Here is a 20,725-nt window from a genome sequence, read left to right as displayed (position 1 = left end):
TCACTTTTAAAATTCAATGGTTCAATGGCAATGATTGGTAAAACAAAAAACTCATTAAGGATTTTTATATTTCATTTATTCAGAAGAAACTCATCTGCTCAACACTATATTGGCAATTGTCCAACCTTGAGCGGCCAAAGTTCTTCCCTTTGGATTCCTCTACGGCCTGCAACAGTAGTGGAGTAATTTGTTTTAAATCGTCCAGAACTTCTAATTCCATCAAAACTGTCGTCTTAAATCTGTCTAACAGTTCTGAAACTTCTATGTCCTTGGACAGAATCAATTTCTGGTAATTTGAATCAATGAGGATGCTACTCCAACCAATTAATTTAATTTCCGTTTCTAATGAGGTCAAGCCTAATAAATTGTGTCCATTTGTGGACAATAAAAATACAAAATATTGCAACAAAGACACCACTTCTTCTATTGATACTTGCGATCTCAAATGAGGCAAAAGCAAAACATCACTATAAGACCTTCTTAAAATGGTATCTAGTAACTTTGTCCTGCCCTTGGGCTGTAACTTAGTGGGAAATAATTCCTTATTTACTTCACGTAGATCACTGAACACTTCTTTGTCACATGACAAGAGTAATTTTAACAAGGCTGCCAAGAACTTCTCTGGAATATCCACAAAGAATTTTAAACACTCTTCAATGACTTGAATATTTTTAATTTCAAGGACATCTGGCATAATTTCTTCTAAAATTAATGATTCTGGTAATCCCTGCCTTAAAAAATCATTAACTCTTGCTTGTAAACTATCTGACAATTTTCCACGCCTTGATATTTTCTTCTTTGATTTATCTCCTTCCTGTGTCCAGTTTGTTACTTCACACTCTTGTACGATAGCCACATCTAGATCCATTTTATTATTCACTGGCTTGTGACTTCCAACCAATGCTGCTAATTCTTCTGACTCCAGTCGAAAAGGAACTACTACCAAGTTTTGGCCTACAGGCATTAATAAATTCGAGTCAATTTGCCAAATCTTGGCATCATTTGTAAACAGTTTATGTACTTGTTTACACTGGGTCACCTGTAATTATAATTTAATTTTTCAAAATTTCATATAGATGCAAAATTTGATCTAAAAATATTTACAATATTAAAAGTTCTAACCTTAAAGTGGGTATTGTATATAAATAAAATGGCTCCCTCTTCATTTAAATCAGCCCCATACACAACAATATAATTTTCATTTAAATGAGCCAACTTGACATTTTTTTCTGCAGAAATCCAATCAACCACACAAAAGAGGTCCCCAAAGTTTGAAGGTTCTTTCTGGAACTGCTTTAATTCTTTGCTGTATACTCTACCATCATCCCCTAGAAATATAATCCAAGAACAAATCATTGTGGGAATTTTTCCTTATCATATAGTGCTTTTAATTATTGGTGCTATTACTTACACACTGTCAAAAACTGGATAACATCCCTGTCCCAATGAAAAGAATAACCTTTTAATGTAAACTGGTCCCTATTTAAATCAATTTTGCAAAATTTATTCTTTGAATTGTTATATTCTGTCCAATATAATATAAAGGATTTTTCAGAATTCACCAACAACCCAAAAAACAACCGATCATTTGCTGAGAAGTGCAACACATCATGAATAGTTTGCTTTTCAAATATGTCTTCTGCCTCAAAACATTTTCTGTCCTTTAAAATATCGTCCAAAGGATATACCGATCCATTTTCGAACACTACATATGTTGTACCATTATGAGAGAATATTGAATAAATTCTCTTATTAAACTAGAAATGTGTAATTAGTAAAAAATCCTGAACAAGGGGTGAATAAAAGAAATTTTAAATACCTTATATTTTTTTAGTTTATCTAGAGCTTCATCTTCATCATTCCATATTTTAACAAAGGTTTCATTAAAAACAGCAACATATTTGTCTTGATTTTTATCGTATATAACCGGAGAACTAAATTTATCCCTTGTTCTCCAGCTGTTAAGTTGCTTTTGATCTGAAAACTACACATAAACAAATAGTTATAAAAAATTAAACATATTTGAAAGCCACTACTTACACGGTATTTAATACCAATGTTTTTACCTAATGTGACGATTACTGTTCCTTTTTCTTTGCCTTCTGAAATACCTAACAAACTTTTAGTGTCTATTAGAGGACATAATCGATAGTAACTCAATAATTTTGCCATTTTAAAACAAAAACCCCAAAATTATTTAAAATCATTAAACATAACCTAATTTATAATGCCATAGACACAATTTGGTAAGATGATGAGCACGGAGTAAACTTACCAAAATGGAGTCCCCCATTCATTGAAAACGAATGTAAACTATAGTTTACAGGTAATCGTAATTTAAAAGATCTAGCGCACGATATATCAGTAGATATTCAATTATTTTTGGTTATTTTTTTTTAGCAAAAAAAAAAGGATCAGTCTAGCAAGATTTTCTTACATTTACCTTTGAGATGTACTTTTTTCTGCCTAATTGTGCTCGATTTAATTTTTTGTTTCATAACTTATTATACATACAAAACATAACCGTGACTCCGATTGCGATTAAATGTAGCTTCAAAATTCGTTTTTCGTCATTCTCCCAAGCCCTTTTCGGACAAAGATATATGCGATATCGACCTGTAAAGTTATGGGACTCGATGACGTCACGTATGTCAACTTAAAGAGGATAGAGCTATTCAGCGTTCATCAAGTCTATCTTCTTTAATTTTTTTGAAAATATGTATAAAAAGATCCAAACCGACGCGAAAGCACAAGTAGATAACACCCAAGTGGGAAAAACAAACGGTGAAGTGTCGAAACACCAAGAAAACGCTATTTTAAAGCTCGTTGTGGGTATTTTAAACCTTAAACGATGGAATGAACTGAAAATCCTTTTCTGCTGCAAATCGAATGAACAGTTTGCGTCTAAGTTGTTGGATATTGCTCAAGACTACTTAATTGGGTAAGTTTTATAGCGAAAAACAGCCACATTCACAAAAACAGCATCTAATCTTTATGCTTTTTAATGAACACAACAGACATATTTGTAGGCGGAGCCAACTTGACAGATCAATAATAAATAACACGTGCTTTTGTTTTGGTTGTAATGTTTTAGGAATGGTATTATTAATGGGACCAAAAAGACTGGCAATAAAAACGAACCGAAAATTGACGCAAATATGGGAGCGTCAGCGAAACAGAATATTGTTAATGACCAAAATGAAAGTACTCACGCGTCAGAAATTTTGGGATCCAGTGGAGAGGTAAAACAGCAGGATCCAATAAACCTAGATACTGTTGCAATTATGGAAGCAAATATTAAAGAAAATGAAGACAAACCCAAGAAAAAAAAGCTTACTTGCCATACCAAAAAGGATAAATCAAAAGATGTTGATATAAGAAGAGCTCCACAGCTGGAAAATCAGGTAGATAATTCTAAAGAAAATAATGAGAAATCTCCAGAAAATTTGGCTGCTATAAGGATCAAGCACTGTCAAAATTGTAGTACAAGGCATATAGAAGATCACTGCCCTATTAACTATCCTCATTTCATAGTGAATGATAATATAACAGTTGATAGTTGGAATGAAAAGTACAAAAATATACATGAACTAGAAAGCAGTAAATCTATAAAAGCTGAAAAAGATGAGGAAGTTGACAAAAATAAATTTGCTTTTGCAAGAGTCTCCTTACCCAATGTGTTTAAATTCTCAGATACTAATTCAAGTCACGGCTTGGGAGTGGTAGCATCCACTCAAATTCAGCCTTTTACACAATTTGGACCACTAATAGGTAAAACAATAAAAGAGGTGGACATCCAAGAAGATTCAGGCATGAAAGATATCTGGGAAATATCTTTAGAAAATGGGAACATTTATGTAAGTACGGAAGATATTGAATATTCAAACTGGATGAAGTATGTTAGACCTGCACCTTCAAGAAGTGAGAAAAATCTAAGTGTAATATGTAAGGAAAATAAAATTTATTTTGTCAGTGTTAAATTTATTACTGATGGAGATGAACTGTTTTATTGGCAAGATAGTCCATTGTCAAATAGCAAAAAGAAACTTGAGAAAACAAGTACGTACTGGATTACCGATGCAGTTTATATTGTTTTGATTTTGAGGGTGTTTCAATAAGTTACCATTTTAGTTTGTGGAGGATGTAACATGACATTCGCTCATCCATTGTACTACAGAACACACTGTTCTGTTTTTCACGACGTCAGGTACAGTTTGACAATAAGGAAGTACCATTGCAAAGTATGTGGGGCCGCGGTTTTGGGCAAGGAGAATATTATGAAACACGCGGCGGAACTTCACAATGGTCAAGGTGCTTACCAGTGTCAATTCTGCAAAAAAGTTAGTGAGGATGAAATTACGAAGTGGTCATACGCTCATTCTGTATTTTCTGTACAGTTTTTCCTAAGATTAAATTATCTCGAAATGCACCGGACCTATGGATGTTCTGCGAATCCGCATCGCGCGCGCCCTCTGTGCGATTTCTGTGGACGCAAGTTTTGCCAACCGCAGAAACTTAAAGTTCACATTAAACGAATGCACAGCGGCTTGGAAATACTGAAAGAGTTCCAGTGCAAAAATTGCATGAAGATATTAGGATCAAGGGCTGCTTTGCAAAGGCACATGAAGGAAGTGCATCAAAAGCAGGGAGACGGGACTTGTTCTTGCATCAGATGTGGCAAACCATTTCAGAACAAATCGAATTTGAAAATCCACATGTTGACACATAGCGGTATCAAACCTTTCAGGTAATCATTTATCGGTTTATCTATTTCCAATAAAAGGCATAGTTAAATTTAAGTTTGTCATAGGATAAAAGGGACGTCATGCGGACAAAACTTCCACTGTCTATGTCTATCTTATGGCGACACAGTGTTATTATATTATTATTATTATATTATGTATTATGTTGTGTTTGCAAATACGAAACATGTAATAATTTTAATTCGGTGTGTTGCAGTGACTGATACCTCAAAAGACATGTTTCCATTGTGCAAAGCGCCCTCTAGCGGGGATACAAGCTATCTAAATAATTCTGCTCAGTGTAGCGCCGATTGTGTAAAGCCCTTTTCAACAACTCCAAGTTGAACAAATTGTGTTCAGCCATTCTGAAGACGTTTACTTCTGAAAATGTTAGAACCCCCCTTAAGAGAGCAAAAACCGTTTAACGAAAAAAATTATATTTATCCCAGCTTTACAACAGTGTCCATTCTAGCGGGATTTAAAATTCAAGAAAGGTGTCCCTTAGCGACTGTTCTAAAAAACTTAGAAATAATTCCAGCATTTTCTCTTGGTCTCTTTAGTTATACAACTTTTCGTCCCAAGTAAATCATAATTCCTTGTCTAGATAGGACCAAGCCTTCTTCTTAATTGGCCACGCGGTACATTATTCTTGCAGGTGTGCAGAAGGCAGTTGTAATGCAGCCTTTACTACGAAACAGTGCTTGCAGTTTCACTACAAAAAAGTTCACAATTACGCGGAAGACACTATGCCAAAAATCGAGCGGAGCGTGAACTACACGTTTCAAGCCTACAGTGGACTAGAGGGTGAACGGGATAAAAATAATGACGCGAACGAGGATGAAAACGGTGAAAGGGATGAGGAAGTTGACCATAATGACGAGGAGGGTTACTTGGATGACGCAAGTGAGTTTGCACGTAACGAACCGAAACGAGTTTAATTACGCATATGAACCATTGTTTTGTGTCAATTTTAGAGACGAAAAGATGCAAAATAGCGATTGAGATGTTTTGACTTGAAAATTAAGTTGTGATTTTGAAAGATAGTATTTTTGCCATATGTTCTTCATGCCTTAGAATAACACATTAACTTGTGTCATAGGAATTCCACAACACCCTGTATATATATAGGACTGAATCAAATTAATAGGAAATCTATAAAAAAGTTTGGCAATTTGGCAGCTTGAAAAATGCACGATAATAAAACAATGTTAAAAAAAAATAATCTAAAACTGCAATCATTTTTTAACATGAAAAGTATGTTACAGGGTGTAATTTTGGGAGGCATGAATAATTACATAGGTCTACAGTGATTTTAATGTTTGAAAGCTGTTTGTTTATTTGTATATTTTTGGGGGACTTTTTTTCAAAAAACACCATAATTGTGCTCTATCACGTCAATTTTTTATAGCGCTCTATATCTTAAAAATCTTATTTTATTAATATACATACCTATGACATGAATATGTTTGTTCCGTGTTAGGCGTGATTTTTAAATGAATTCATTTTTATGAAATTAGATGTGATTTAGCAACACTGAATAATATAAGATTTCTCTACAACAAAGTTGTAACCTGCTTATGCGCAGTTTGGTTGTATTGGTTGTCGTGCTACTGTGCTCGCGGCTCTTGTCTTCGTTGTTGCGTATTTCTAAATAACTTTGGTTATATTTGTCGTAGTAAAGCAGAAGGAAACTATAAATTCTTTTGTGAAAAATGTATACCATGCTTATTTTGGTGTAAAAAATGGTGATCAAGATAAGTCTTTGGTTCCTCATTCTGTCCGTTTCGTTTGCGTTGAAGCATTACGAAACTCGCAAAAAGATAGGAAGAAAAGTCTAAGCTTTAGTGTTAGTGATTGTTATTTTTGTTCGTGTAATGTTCAAGGATTCAACAGAAAAAATAAGAAACAAATTGTGTAGTTCTGGACTCAAATATCAAGATCAAGCCTTACACCTGGTAGCAAAAATGTATAAGAGATAGCTTAGTTGAGCCTAAAAATATTTTACTGCCTTCTCTTCATAGCAAACTAGATTTGATGAAGCAGTTTGTTTAAGCCCTAGACACACATGGACAGTGTTTCAAATATTTGTGAGAGAAAGAACATTATGCAAAGACGAGGATTTTCAAAACACAATGACCAATGTCGAGGAAAACGCCTGGGTTCATTGAAAGAAGTAATTGATAAGTTTATTGGGAACTAGTACTAAAGTATTGTTCAAAATATGTTCCAACACTTTCATCATCTAGGTTGTAATATGAGTTTGAAAGTGCATTTCCTGTTTTCACACTTGAACTATTTTCCTGAAAATCTTGGAGCAGTTAGCGAAGAACAGGGAGACACACTTTTTTTACTGACTAAAAAAAAATATTTTACAAATATCGTTTTTTTTCTATTAATATTTGCAAAAAACCTTACGTGAGACAAATAAATGCATAGAATTTTTGAAATCAGCCTACCAAAATTATATGAAAACAGTTTTCAAAATCAAAACATCTGTCAAAAAGTTTAATTTTGTAGACCTGTATTATTGACAAATTGCGTTCTTTTAATTGCATATTAGCAGTTAACTTTATCACCCACTCTGCATCTTTAAAAAAATCTCGTTTAATTTTTTGCAACGACCGTATCTACGTAATGCAGCATATTTTTCTTGGTGTTCCTCTTTCCAGGTCTGGACAGCAAAAGTATGGACGATCCGCCAGCCAATCAATCTCCCCTGGTCCTTCCCGAAGACCAATCGCCCCCGCCACCTCCACAACCTCCCGATCCACCCACTTCGCCGTCGATAGACGTCTATGTGACGCAAATGTCGACCACGCCATCCTCCATGAAGGTCGTCAGCAAGGGTTCGAAAAAATGGATAGCGGACGATCCGCCATTGCTCAAGGCTTCTGACTTTTACTCGATCGAAAGGTTGAGCAAAGACGACCTGACCATACAAGAGCACGACCTGTACGACCGTAAATTGCCGAATATGGCTGATTTCAATCGACATGAGCCGTCTAACGCGAGCCTGCTGGTCGAAGCTGCCCTGGACTCGGTGTGTAGCGAGCCTAATATCGATATTGATGTGAGCTCCGCCCCTAATTGCGCCGACTCTTTGGTAAATAATCTCTACACCCTTACGCAACCTGACAATTTGACGGAAGTCAATTACGGTCTGGACGAATCGAGAGATATAAGTTTGATGTCACCCTCGGTCAATGATCACATATCCGTAACCGATGAGCTCGGCGACGAGCTGCAGCAAAATCGTAACATTGGTCTGGATTACTCCAGCTTTCACCAAGAGGGTTTCAGTCCGGCGACGAGTCCCTGTAACGTGCAAAGAACCAACTTCGTCAAGAATTACATCAACAGTTTGTCACCAAAACAGAACGGCGCGTTCGACGGTAAAAGAGCCTTTTTAGCGTAGACTAGATAGATCTTGACTAACACCTGGTGTACAAGACCACTCCTGTTCTCTGCACCACAAATCAAAGGGCAGGCAAACTTTAAATTTGCTACCCTTTCCCATTCACCTGTGGGCAGACGTTCAAATAGTTTTTCTCTAGGTCTAGACGAGGGGAACATTGTCGTTTGCGTTAAAGAGAAAAGAAAAATCTGGCTGTTACTGTTGAAGAAAACAGCTTGTTTTCTTTGACTAGCGTCTTCATATTGTGCTTACAATAAGATATAATTAATTCAGGTATGAATTAAATGCGCCTTAGTCGCAAAGAGGATAAAGTTTAGGAGTTAAGAGAGTTTTAACTGCGTCATCAAAAATTGTTTTCTTCTTAAATCACAGTTGCTAGTAATTCATTTTACTTGTTACTTTTGAAAAATCGATGAAATCGAATATACACAGTATACGCGCTTGGTAACAAAACTTATATCTCGACAACGGTTGGAGCTATTGGACCCCCATTGGTACAGAAATGATCAGGGTCGAAATTTTTTTTTTTTATTTTGTCTGTCCGTTCTCCGTTTCTCTGTAGACGCGGCATTAAATGAACATAACTTTCGAACGATTTGACTTGCGATTTTCAAATGTACCTCCTTTTAAGCAGTCCATGAAGCACATTAGCCCATGAAAAATTATTGCGGGCAGATCTCGGCGTCCATTTTTTTTTTTCATTTTCGACGCTTTTTTGGACATTGCTATGAAACACGATAAGTGTCCGAAATTTTAAGCTATTGAATTGAAATTCTGCAGGCAAATAGCTTTTTATCCCGTAACGAAGTTTTATCGAAACTTGGGTGCTGGGGGGGGGGGGTAGAGAAGTATTTTTAAAAATTTAAAAACCGTGTTTGCAGGGTTGCGAGAAAAAATTTCTCAAAAATGGTATATACGGTCGGAACAATTCTTTATCCAAAAAGCGCGCGAGATCCGGTTATTTGGACTTCCAGAAAAAAATTGTTTTCCGGAAAACTATTTACTCGATTGGCAAAATTATTTAATCAGGGGATGCGGAAAATCCAGAGCTATAACCTTTATTTCAGCCATTTTTTCGATTATAGAGAGGGTTTTTCAATTATAGACAAAAATCTAACAGACCCTGAAAATTGTTCTTTTCGCTATTAAATTATTAGCCGTACATCAAAATTCCTGAAAAATATGACTATTTGATTTTCACAGTAATGTAAGTCGCGTCAAGGCCTACAATGTTTCCATTTTGTCTTTCACATACACTTCTCGAGTTATTTGAAATAGTCCATGTGACAGTCGCTGTATCTCGCACTCAATTTAGACGCGACGACGTCGTTTACTATTACTGCAAAGTTTCGGAAAACAAGTATTTTCTCGAAAACCAGTCACTCTATTGAAAATATTCACATACGAGGAAACGAGGAAGATCCAGTGCTAGAACTTTTACTTAGGGCATTTTTTGGATTATTTACAGGGTGTGTCGATTATGGGTAAAAAAAACTAAAAGATTCTGAAAATTGCCGTTTTCGGGGGGATAATCATTGGAAATCGCTATTTTTTGTACAAATTTTAATATTTACCAAGGTTTGCAGTAACTTTGCAGCTCGGCGAGACGTAAAAGACAGGGCGTATGCACAATAAAATTACATCGATTGTGCGAAAGTTCCATAGTGGTTCGCAGGAGCACGATAGAAAAACAATGTGTCCTTCTAGGACAAGGAACCGCGCTACGCGCTATGATCTTGTTTAAAAACCATTGGAGAATTTGAACATATTTGCTAGCTTGCGTGCTCAGTTTCTTCTCGGCCAGAGGACCGATTATAAATAAGGAGAGGAATATTTTGATAATAGCTAGTAAGCCAATGAATATGTGCAGTCTGCCAATAGCAACATCTCTCACTTGCGTTTGCGTTAAAAAACAGGAGCGGTAAAGTTTCAGCACCGGTGTGGAAGTCCGAGTTTCATTTTGATTGTCGTGATACTGAAAGAACGTCGGTTTCAGGAAATAAAAATGGTTCGCCGGTACCGAGTCCGCCGCGTTATGACTTCGGTCACGGAGGTACCGTCGAACATAACCTGTCTTCGGACGAAAGCAGTGGCATGGCCGCTCAGAACTTGAGCTTGCACGGCACCAAGACCGACATCCAGCTCGACTTGTCGGTATACAAGCCGGGTTATAAAATCGACTACTTGCGCAGGTTGAAATTTGAAGGTGAAGGTAAGTGCTCATCATGTTTTGCAATTATTGAATTATCAAGGGGGCAGTCTAAATGTAAGTTCTAAAACATCAAGCAATGGCGCAAATTTGAATTAATAGAGAAAATCAAAAGCTTAAGGCGCTTATTTTTGAAACCATAATATATAGGCACACTTGCACTTATTTATCACTACTTCCAAAAATCTTGTACTCAATGCTGCACAAAATCGAAGGGCTATCATTTTTCACTCAGTTGTATAGGGTGTTTTGTAAAAGCATGGAAAACGCTTTTTTTATGAGACACCTCAGAAATTTTTGTACAATACGATTCCCTCAAGAAATGATACTATGTCTTTTAATCTGCTACCTTTATAATATAAAAAATTGACCTTAATATCTTTACTAAGGGTATAGTAAAGCGCCCAGCTAATTGTTTCGTCCAGAGTATTTACCAAAGTCTTAAAGCTAATTTTTCTATAATTTTTTAAATGGAAGTGGAATGGAAATAGTATTGTCCCTCTGCTACTTGTGTTAATTTCCCTAAACTACCGATTTACGCTATTTTATTTATTTAATTTTATTACTTCGTTATTAATTAATTATATATTTATAAATATTTTAAATTTTTTCTCATTAAGATAGCAACGTCGCAATAATTCAATTCAAAAAATTCAAAAACAATTACAACATGGAGGAGTTGTGATATGCAAAAATATTTATCGATAAAGTCATTCAGAATGACGAAAAAAAAATGGTTAAAGTCCGATACCTTAATATTAATGGTATGAGGACTATTTTTTTTTGCCCTGATCCCATTATTGCGTCAAAACATTGAAACGGTTGTGGTAAAAATATTCATCTGAATTCTCTATAAAAAAAGCTCTGATTACAAATTTTGATCGCACGATCCCTCTTCTAAGAAATTAACCCTTGAACATTAATACATTGATTAATTTTTTAAAATAACAGTTATACTGTTTTATTAGTGAAAATTATTTATTGTCAATTTTTTGCACATTTGTAGAAAAGATAAATCAGGTTATGGCTCATAAAATAATAGTATTTATGCAACTCAAGCATTTTTACTATTTTTGTAATGCAGATTTCATAAGAAATTTAAAAACAACAAGTTCTTGGCGTAGGTAATCGTAGGTTAGTTAATATTGTATATAAATAATTTTCAATAGTAAAACAATATAATTGTTGATATAATAATTTTCGATGATGTAGACTACAAATTTGATCCACTTAGTGGAAAAAATCAGGTGAAAACGGATAAAAAACAAGGATTTCATTTTTTTCTTCAAGTTCAATCGTGAAAATTTTTTTTTTAATGTTACGATTTTTGTTTAATTTTCTTGTAAAAATGAGTATTGATCTTTTTTGAGATTTTTTATGGATAATTCAATTTCCTACCAAATTATATTCAGATCAATATTATTGCCTCAATTGTTTGGCAAACTTTCTTTCTGAATGTTTGCGGATACATTATTTTATGAAACAAAATGGTCGATTTTTTTGGCCCAGCCGTTTGAGAATAGAATGGTGCGATTGGGTCTCTTTTTAAAATGTTGGTGTTTTGATTTTACGTAACTTATATTAAACCATTATTTTAAAAAGTGATAAATAAGGGAGATGTAGTTTTTTGCCACACTATTGCAACACCTTGTATATGGATATATTTTAAAGCGCGAAAACTCATAGAATTTTAGACTTATGATGTTTATTTAATATTTAAATGTAAAATTTTTATAGATATCTGTTTAGAAAAAGAAAAAAGATATCTTTGAAATATATTTTCTTTTTAATTATTTTAAATTGCGTTATTTGTTTGTAACTTTAATTCTATTAATCCAATAATAAAACATATGTCGAAGAAAATGTTTTTCAACGTGTAGGAACGGTAGCGAGCGGCGGCGGAACTAATAATCTCGAAACGGAAGTAGACATAGGCCCGAGTCTGACCAACAGCCTTCAAGAAACCGACGAAAGGCTGAAATACCACGACGAATTGTCTGCGGAAATTCGCAGCAAATTCGAATTGGATCTGGACATGAGGCTTGTTTTATTATTTACCTAACGTTGAACCGTGGGTTACGAAATATTTTTCTCAGGTTGAAAAATTACGAGAGCATTGACGCGGAAATCCTTCGCCAAAGAAGTGCGACTTACGAGAACGTTACAACAGGGACCGATCTCGAATTCAGGAACAAGGGTTACGATATTGTGGACTGCGTGGAAACGGATTTTAGGACCGACAGAAATTTCGAACCGCTCGTGTTGAACTCATCGGAGCTTCAGGTATGATTATACAGAGCGTTTTCTAATTGAATGTCATTATTTAGCGGAGAGATTTTTGAGTCCGTCATATCAAAGAGTGGTTGATCGTTTTGTTTCGGTACGTTCAGAAGACTATATTATTCATCCTTGCAAAAGTTTTCTTGTCAATTACTTCATATCAATACCTATAAGGGTTTGAATGTACTTTTTTAAATTTCATTGTTCAAAAAAAGATTTAAAATTTTTTAAAGCAACCAAACTAAATTCAAATTCATTGTAGGGCTTGTACTACATTTATAATTAACTTCATATTTCAAATATAAAATGGTTAAGAGTCGAATTAAAATGGTTTACTGTTATCAAGTGATCCTGTCAACAATTAAGTTTAAAACACGAGTGCTTAAATACGGTCATGTATGTGCCTTAAAAATTATGAAAGTTCATTAAGTATTATACTTAAAAGTAGAAAACACCCACACCGTATAGTGTAATTATAAAGCGAGATCTTTTGAAGTATGTTTTGTTCACCATGTTATTTAAATCTAAACATAGAGTGAAGTAGACCTACTGAATGTGACATATATATGTTGCATATTTTTATAACAATTTTATAAATATATTTTTTTAAATAAGGGTTTGGATATGTCAGCTAGGAGTTTCCACAATTATTCAAACATAAATCGGTACCACCATCTTTACCCGGATGTGGACAGGGTGGACTTGAGATTAAATTATAGTCCGCCGCCTCCGCCGTACGACCTAATGAGGGTAGTATCTTTGGATTTGACCCCACCCGGACGTCACAGCGTAGATTTGAGTTTGAGGAGTCACCCGTTGCACCAGATTGCCAACACCAGGTTAGGTTCACCAAGCCAACGTTTAAGGTTAAGTAGCTTTCATGATCATTTTGAAGGCTGTTAACGGAACACACCCTCCAAAGCAACCACAGACTTTTGGATCAGACCAGATTGTTAACGGGTGATTTGAGTGGGGGTAGGTTAGGGGACGGTCGGTTGCTTTCCGAAAGTGGGGGAAGGATACTGTCGGACCACACTACTAATAGGATTTTAGGAAATAACGATCATTTGCTAAGTGAGTAAAGCATAATTAGGATTATTATTATTATTATTATTATTTAAGTGTGTACATATATTTACTTTCTTTACTATTACGCAATAAATATACGGTGAAAACTCCCTATAGCGAAACTCTGCATTACGAAAATTTGTTGTACTATTAAGTGTCTCTACTGCTGCTACTACTTCCCGGCTTAGTAGTTGCTTTGCACAAAACGAAATTCAAAAAAAAAAAAACGTGCGGTGTGGCGTAAAGATTGATTGAAATTTTCTCCGTCCGCCTGAACAGTCTTAACTGACAGTTCGACCGGAACATATACACATTCAGGCGACTGGTCTTCAGGCGGACTGTTCAGTTCGAACTGACAGGCCTGTCGGATCGTGTGTAGCCGGCTTTTCCCTAATAATCTAATTACCGAGAACCTGGTCGTCCAAAGTGTTTTTCTCGTAATAAGCGATTATGTTAATTTCTTTATCCCTATGTATAAAAGCACACCATAGTTTCAATCAGTTCTAATTCAAATTAGTGAGTAAGCGAAACATTTTGCTTAAACGGCAGGTAGTTCTAGTAAAAACCTATGAAAGCCCAAATTTTAAGATTTAGATCCGGCAATGTTGAAGTGATTCCAACAGCAACGTCTTAACAATGTACCACTCTTCAGTCCTATCGTTTAACTAAAAGCAAAAAAGTTCGCTAAGCTTGGCATTATCCGTTTCACAGCGTCAGAAGGATGATTGGGGAAGTTCAAGCGGAGGCATAGTATAAATTAGGGACAGATAAGTAGCGGAGCTTGTAATGTCGACAGAAGGATTGGCTGATTGGGTCGAGAAGACGCGGCCGATACTACCAGAAAAGTACCCTGCTGACAACATTTTTAATGCTGACGAAACTGGTATTTTTTACAAAATGATGCGAAATAAAAGAAATCTTAAATTTGTAGTGAAAAGTGTATGGATGGAAATCTTTCTAAAAAACTTATAGCAACTAACCCACGATGTTTTAAAAACATCAAACATTTGCTGGTCACTTACGAGGCAAAGAAGTCTGCATGGATGACATCGCAAATTTTTGACGAGGAGATACGGAAATGGGACGCAGAATTAAAGGGAAGGAAAATATTACTTCTCTTAGATAACTGCCCTGCACATCTCCATATTCCAATTTACGGAATATTGAATTGGCATTTTTTTCAGCCAGAACAAGTGTATTACAGCCGATAAAGCAGAACGATAATAAAAAACCTTTATTGGTAAATCTTCGAAAGAGGTGACAGCAGAAAAAACTCAACACTCCTATCGTCATGCGGGACTTATTACCGAGACAGAATGCGAGCAGGACTTGGAAGATGATCAGCCACTAAGTGAGTGGATAAAGCAGTTTTAAACAACAATTGTGTTTGCAAGTGAGGAGTTGTAAGATTTTATGGTGGTAGATCAGGCGTACAACATATTAACCATATTACAACAAACAAGAAACCACGAGGAAGAGTACCAAGAGAAAGAAGAAGATGCTTGCTGGAGCAATTTTTTGCGTATCATGTGGAAGATGCCCCTCTTGAAGAAACGTCGAAAATATAGGCAAAATTATTATTATTATTTCAAACCTTAAGTGCAGTTCTTAAATATTTATATAAAACAACTAACTAGATGTTAAAATATTTATATAAAATAATTAAATATTACTTATTACAAAACACATATGCCATATATTATTTTTCAAGTCCCTTTAACTTTTCATAACGAAGATAAGCAGTTCTTTCAATTTCGCTATATAGAGTTTCTACTGGATATCTACAATTTTTTATGTTTTCAGGCAAATTGGCTTTGATTATTTTGTTAGATTTTTTTGAACTTGTTTTTTTACTTTTAATAGGTACTGTATGTAAAAATGTGTTTAATCTAAATACATTGTGTATACCACTAAATTGCAAAAACCTTGATATATAAATATAGCCTTCATTTTTATACGCAAAATAAATTTTAGGCGTGAAAATGTTTTCATTAACTTGTAAGTTGCGTTATACACTTTCAATCATTATCTTTTTATGGAGGTTCATAACATTGAACAACAAATGCCGCCTAACCCACAAACTCTATTTTGCAGTGCTATATTTATCTGTCAATTTTTTTCATGACAAAAAACATGAGTTGTTTAACTTTTCACATGCAAAATTAAGTTCTATGTAACATAAAATATTTTTCCTAGTTAATTGCTGAATACATAAAAACCAATTCTTTAGCCACTGATCAGAGCCGGTTAATCACCGAAGAAAGCAGATTACTTGGGGATCAATCCAGGCTACACGAGCAAAGGCCATTAATAAGTGACAGTAGAATTCTACCGTCCGCAACGCCAACGGGGCCTGTGTCGCCTCCCGTCGCACCGTTCGCGGGCTACTCGAACGTGTCACAGACTCCATATCATCCTACTCCACTAGCCCCTAGACCGCACGTAACGTCACCAACTGCCTCCCCATATCACCACTACACAACGTATTACTAAATATGTTCCCCTGTGTGATCTGACCAATATTACTTGTATAGTTAACTTTTTCTCAAGTATTCTGAATGCCATAATCTTGTCGAACGATGTCTTTGTATGGTTAAACCTAATTTTAAGAAAACAGATCTCTTGTTTTATAACTTGTGCCAAAATGGAGTGCTAAAATCTGTATACAATGTTGGTATTTCTTATTAAAATATGTGCTTTGTATTTTTTTTTTCATTATTTTCATGTCCCATGAGAATCTAGTGATTGGAAAAAAATTTAAGAGAAGTGAGTGAAAATAAAACATCTGATGAAAAAAATTGTCTTCCTTGCTTAAGTAAGCAATTTTTATTTTTTAAAAAATGTCATAATACTTGGGCAGCTACATACTAGTACAAAAATGTCAAAAGCAGTTCAAACTAATCATAGAAACTTATAGTACAAAAGTAAATTGCAATTCTGCTCAATTAAGGGAGTTCAGTCTCTGAAGCTCATGATACTTTCTCTGATACATTGACTTTTGGTATTCATAATCTTCCCCATCAGTATTCCAAGCTATGTACATATACGAAGTTAGAATCGCAGCTAACAAGAGTCGATCTAGCCTAAAATAAATCAGTATAAGAGGAATCAAGGGATTTCAATAAAAAGGTTTTCATTACGTCATTACAGGGAAGAACCAGAATATCAAGAGAAAACCTAAAAAGCTTGGATGTCTCATATGAGTTGTAAGTTTCCTTAGCTGATACGATTTCCTACGATTTGGATCTGGCAGATTCACCAAACTGTAGTAAACCTTGAAATTTTACTTGAGACACTTGCTGTACTTGCATGAATAAAATGTTAGTTACCTGCTTAATACCCAGTAGCTCTGTGACGTCTGTACAAATATTGGCAACATATATGATAATCCAAGCCATAAAATGGATTCCAATGTAAAGCCATAAAGCAGGCTTATAGCTGAAATCCAACTGCCACAAAGCTAAAATTGGCGCTACTTGCCAATATTTAATCAATATCTGCAAAATCCGATGAAGTAAATAATTATAAAGCTTATCACACTGCATAAACAGACCCAGATGAAGGCAGCAGTAGAAATCACATACAAACTTCGTTGTGTTTCTCGAATTTTATAGGAATATAGAAAGTGTTTAAATGATTCAGAGGCCATAGTGGAATGTTGTATAATAAACAAAGTGAGCAAGCACATATCAACAAGCAAAGCCCAAGACGATTCAAGCCATGGATCTACGATGTGTTCATGTAATATTTCATTTATTAAAGATATATTATCAAACCTTTTGCGGATAACTTTACTGTTCTTGGCACAGAAAGGAAGTACGTTAGCTCGATAACGGCATAAAATGTTGATATCAAACCTGCAAGGGATATTGTTAGCTTAAAAACATCCAAAAATTTGTTGACCATTTTTGGAAATACTTTGTTGAAAAATAAAATTGGTTAGGATTAGATAATTTTTATATTTACTTCTAAAGGTTAAGTTTGCCAGAAACCGTTAATGCTATTGGCCAATATTGCCAACATAATTTGGTCGAGTTGTTTTCTTAACCTTTTTGTTTTCTTCTTCGTTTTATCGGGTCATGAATCAGCACTCGCTCAGTGATTCTGTGGTGGAGCATTGCACGCGGCGGTTTAACCTCCGTTCGCTCCCGACAGAATCCCTTGTATTCGTCCTCAAAAGTTTGATATCGGTTTCCACTGTATGGACTTAGTGTTGTTAGTGTTCAGTGCATGTTTTAAAGTTATAATCGTCGTCGGCCCCGTCGTTTTTCCCCGTTCACGCCGGTATGGAGGCCGGATGGGCCCGGATGGTCCATGGTGGTAGCGGGGGGTGTCGGTTTTTTTTTTGGTATCGGTCAAATTTGTTTTTTTGCTAGTTGAGCAAATATTGGTTATATGTCTTCTTTGTACGTGTTGGTCAATGACCAAAAGCGAAGATCCTCGACGGAAGTCGGCAATGGGCGACTGATCCTAGCAGTCGAGCCCAACATTTTTTTGTGAAACGCATACTTGAACTTGAATCACTCGGTCAGTACCGTCACCCGTCAAGAATTCCTGTGGATATATTTTTTTTAATGCAGAAAAACGAACAAGATTAATCTCGTTTTATTTTAATCTGCCGAACCATTATTAAAGAATGTATTTAATGTAAAATATATTGTTTGATTGACTATAAACGTGATTTTATTATTTAGTAATCGGATTTCTATCACGAGCCTTGCACATGGTCCCTACCGGCAGATGGGTGTGATTTGGTGCCGGTTTGTAAATTTTTTGTTAACAAGCGTTATCATATCAGTAACCAGTAAATAAAGTCGTAGAATATATGTCAGTTTGTTATCAAAAAGTCAAAATTCCCCGAGAGTGTCGGGGTATTACCGAGAGCGTCTTCAGAGTATTGACTCATGGGAACAGCATAGAAGAAGAAGTGTTCGTAATGACTAATAATCACATCTATGATTTTAACCGTCAGAATAATTTGAAGGCTGATTAGGAAGTTTGTATTACTGGTTTCAAATTCTATAAATATTATGAAATGGACTCGTTGGAACGAACATGGGACAGGTCGTATTCAGATTCCAATTTGCTCGCTACGTTTTCTCCGATGCCTAGTCCAGTTATTATTAGGCGAACCATGTGCGTAGAGGAAATCATACCAAATCTAAACTGCAATAAAATTCCGGGTAACATTAAGAAATGGAGATACCTATTTTCCTATATTGATATTTTTTTTAGGTTTTAAATTTTCAACACTCAATCAGTGGCATTCTACTAGCAACATTCACCAAAGTGATATCACTAAACATTTGAATGACGGGATTTCAAGTTTAAACCTTTTGAGTGATGAGAGTATTGTAAGTAAGAATTGCAATAGTAAACCCTTTACTGTGGAAAACGATTGTGTTCCCATGGAGGTTGATTCATTTAAAGAAACTTCTCAAGATTTAAATGACCCCCAAAATTCTGAAGATTCAGGAATTAAGGGAAACTTAAGGCTCAGGAATCTTAAGACTGACTCACATCCGATTTTAACAAATATGGCAATAGAACAAAGAAAAAAACATTTCAAAAATATTTATTTTACGGTACTATTTGTGATAGTACTTGTAGCAGCATTCTCATTCTGTTGTGGTTATTTGACAAATGTTAATATTTTCCATGGCGAACCAAGGTACTTGAATCTTGAGAAACTGGAATCTGAGCTAAAACTTAAGGTCTATTTGCAAAGAAGTGCAGTGAATATAATTTTGAAAACCATTGACAATCAAACTGCAGGAGAGGGTAAAGTCAAAATGTTGGCTTTTATTGGTCCTCCAGGTGTAGGTAAAACTTTCGTTGCAAATATACTGAAAGCAAATTTCTTAAGCAAATGCGTCCATGAATTATACAATTCAGATTTAAATAACAAAGCCCTAATCCAGAATGTTTTGTCTGTTATAAATGTAAATTGTTTTAATTTGATAGTAGTGGATGATTTGAGAAGACCCGATACAGATAATTTGGTAAAATTTGTACAATTAATAAGAGATGATTACAGTGTTCTGGTTATAAGTGTGTTTTCCAATATCTTAGTTGACGAGAATTTTAATAGGATTATTCGAGCAGATGATATTATTGACATTGCTGCATACCTGCAAAATTTTAATATAGATCAACAAGTTGTTGTATTTGACGAGTTCAGCAACGACCAGATTGAAGAATGGATCATGAAACAATTAGACTTAAATGATGTTCCTACCAAAATGCGACCTCAGATAATTGAAAATGTAATGAGGCGCCATAATTCCAAATTTCTGGGTTTAAAAAGCTTACCTAGTAAAATTTTTATGGAAATAAAAAAAAACTAGTCAATAATCATTTACGACTGACAAAGTTTTCTACCAAAAAATAAATTTATTTTTGTATGTATTGTTTTTTTGTAAATAAATTGTTGGGTGATAACAGAGTTTTTATTGTAGTTTATTTTTAAATCTAAATTGTAAAAATCTGGAAAATATTTGGTACCATAACATAGAGTTAATGTGCTGACTTGCCGGCTGGATTTAGTTTCTCACCATTTTGCTATTTAATCGCGAATGCCATTCAAAATTATCGTCAAATCTTAAAACACTCTTATTTGATTACGAACAACGTTATATTATACAAGTGCGGTAACCGGCATTTGAATCACGAGTTTATTTTGCACGAGTGTTTTTTAAGTGTTTAATAAAATTACGTTTTGCATATTATACGTTTTATACGATCGTTAGAGTTTTTTGGTACATTTTTGGAAAAGAACACAAATACATTCGCTGACATGACCGTCAACGTCAAAATTCAAGCCGTGCGGTAAATTCTCCGAAACATCCGATTACCCACAAACCCCTGCCGTAATATCCCGGAAATGTCCGAAGAGGCTCGGATCCGTGGGACAACAAACTTACGTTATATAGTGACGCTTTTTGCACGCTCGATCGATGTGTAATTAGGTATTTTACAGAAGGGCGTAGCAAAACTTTTTGTCAGTCTTTT

At 35.1% G+C, this 20,725-nt stretch overlaps 4 protein-coding genes across 4 annotated transcripts; 2 read left to right on the top strand and 2 right to left on the bottom strand.

The window, feature by feature from the left end:
• Positions 1 to 64: 64 nt before the first annotated feature.
• On the bottom strand, positions 65 to 2,192 carry LOC132698118 (nucleolar protein 11). The gene is made up of 5 exons (XM_060664000.1): positions 2,041 to 2,192; positions 1,820 to 1,984; positions 1,412 to 1,757; positions 1,123 to 1,328; positions 65 to 1,039 (listed from the first exon to the last, which is right to left on the bottom strand). The coding sequence occupies exons 1-5, from the start codon at positions 2,170 to 2,172 to the stop codon at positions 80 to 82; spliced, it is 1,809 nt and encodes a 602-aa protein (XP_060519983.1). The 5' UTR covers positions 2,173 to 2,192; the 3' UTR covers positions 65 to 79.
• Positions 2,193 to 2,708: 516 nt separating this feature from the next.
• On the top strand, positions 2,709 to 16,422 carry LOC132698117 (uncharacterized). The gene is made up of 12 exons (XM_060663999.1): positions 2,709 to 2,941; positions 3,095 to 4,059; positions 4,132 to 4,340; positions 4,398 to 4,747; positions 5,398 to 5,645; positions 7,412 to 8,134; positions 10,154 to 10,369; positions 12,247 to 12,406; positions 12,463 to 12,649; positions 13,262 to 13,485; positions 13,542 to 13,720; positions 15,945 to 16,422. Exons 1-12 carry the CDS (start codon positions 2,718 to 2,720, stop codon positions 16,205 to 16,207), a joined length of 3,948 nt encoding a protein of 1,315 aa, XP_060519982.1. The 5' UTR covers positions 2,709 to 2,717; the 3' UTR covers positions 16,208 to 16,422.
• A 97-nt stretch (positions 16,423 to 16,519) lies between these two features.
• LOC132698305 (nurim homolog) lies at positions 16,520 to 17,674 on the bottom strand. The gene is made up of 5 exons (XM_060664297.1): positions 17,491 to 17,674; positions 17,268 to 17,440; positions 17,044 to 17,211; positions 16,855 to 16,988; positions 16,520 to 16,797 (listed from the first exon to the last, which is right to left on the bottom strand). The coding sequence occupies exons 1-5, from the start codon at positions 17,618 to 17,620 to the stop codon at positions 16,656 to 16,658; spliced, it is 747 nt and encodes a 248-aa protein (XP_060520280.1). The 5' UTR covers positions 17,621 to 17,674; the 3' UTR covers positions 16,520 to 16,655.
• A 1,075-nt stretch (positions 17,675 to 18,749) lies between these two features.
• Positions 18,750 to 20,153, top strand: LOC132698347 (uncharacterized). The gene is made up of 2 exons (XM_060664353.1): positions 18,750 to 18,897; positions 18,950 to 20,153. The coding sequence occupies exons 1-2, from the start codon at positions 18,750 to 18,752 to the stop codon at positions 20,059 to 20,061; spliced, it is 1,260 nt and encodes a 419-aa protein (XP_060520336.1). The 3' UTR covers positions 20,062 to 20,153.
• The last annotated feature ends 572 nt before the right edge of the window (positions 20,154 to 20,725 follow it).

The sequence above is a fragment of the Cylas formicarius genome, unplaced genomic scaffold, assembly GCF_029955315.1.
Source record: "Cylas formicarius isolate icCylForm1 unplaced genomic scaffold, icCylForm1.1 PGA_scaffold_2__14_contigs__length_35257938, whole genome shotgun sequence".
Classification (NCBI taxonomy): Eukaryota; Metazoa; Arthropoda; class Insecta; order Coleoptera; family Brentidae; genus Cylas; species Cylas formicarius.
The sequence above is the reverse complement of the archived record's forward strand: the minus strand, read 5'-3'. Positions and strand labels throughout refer to the sequence as shown.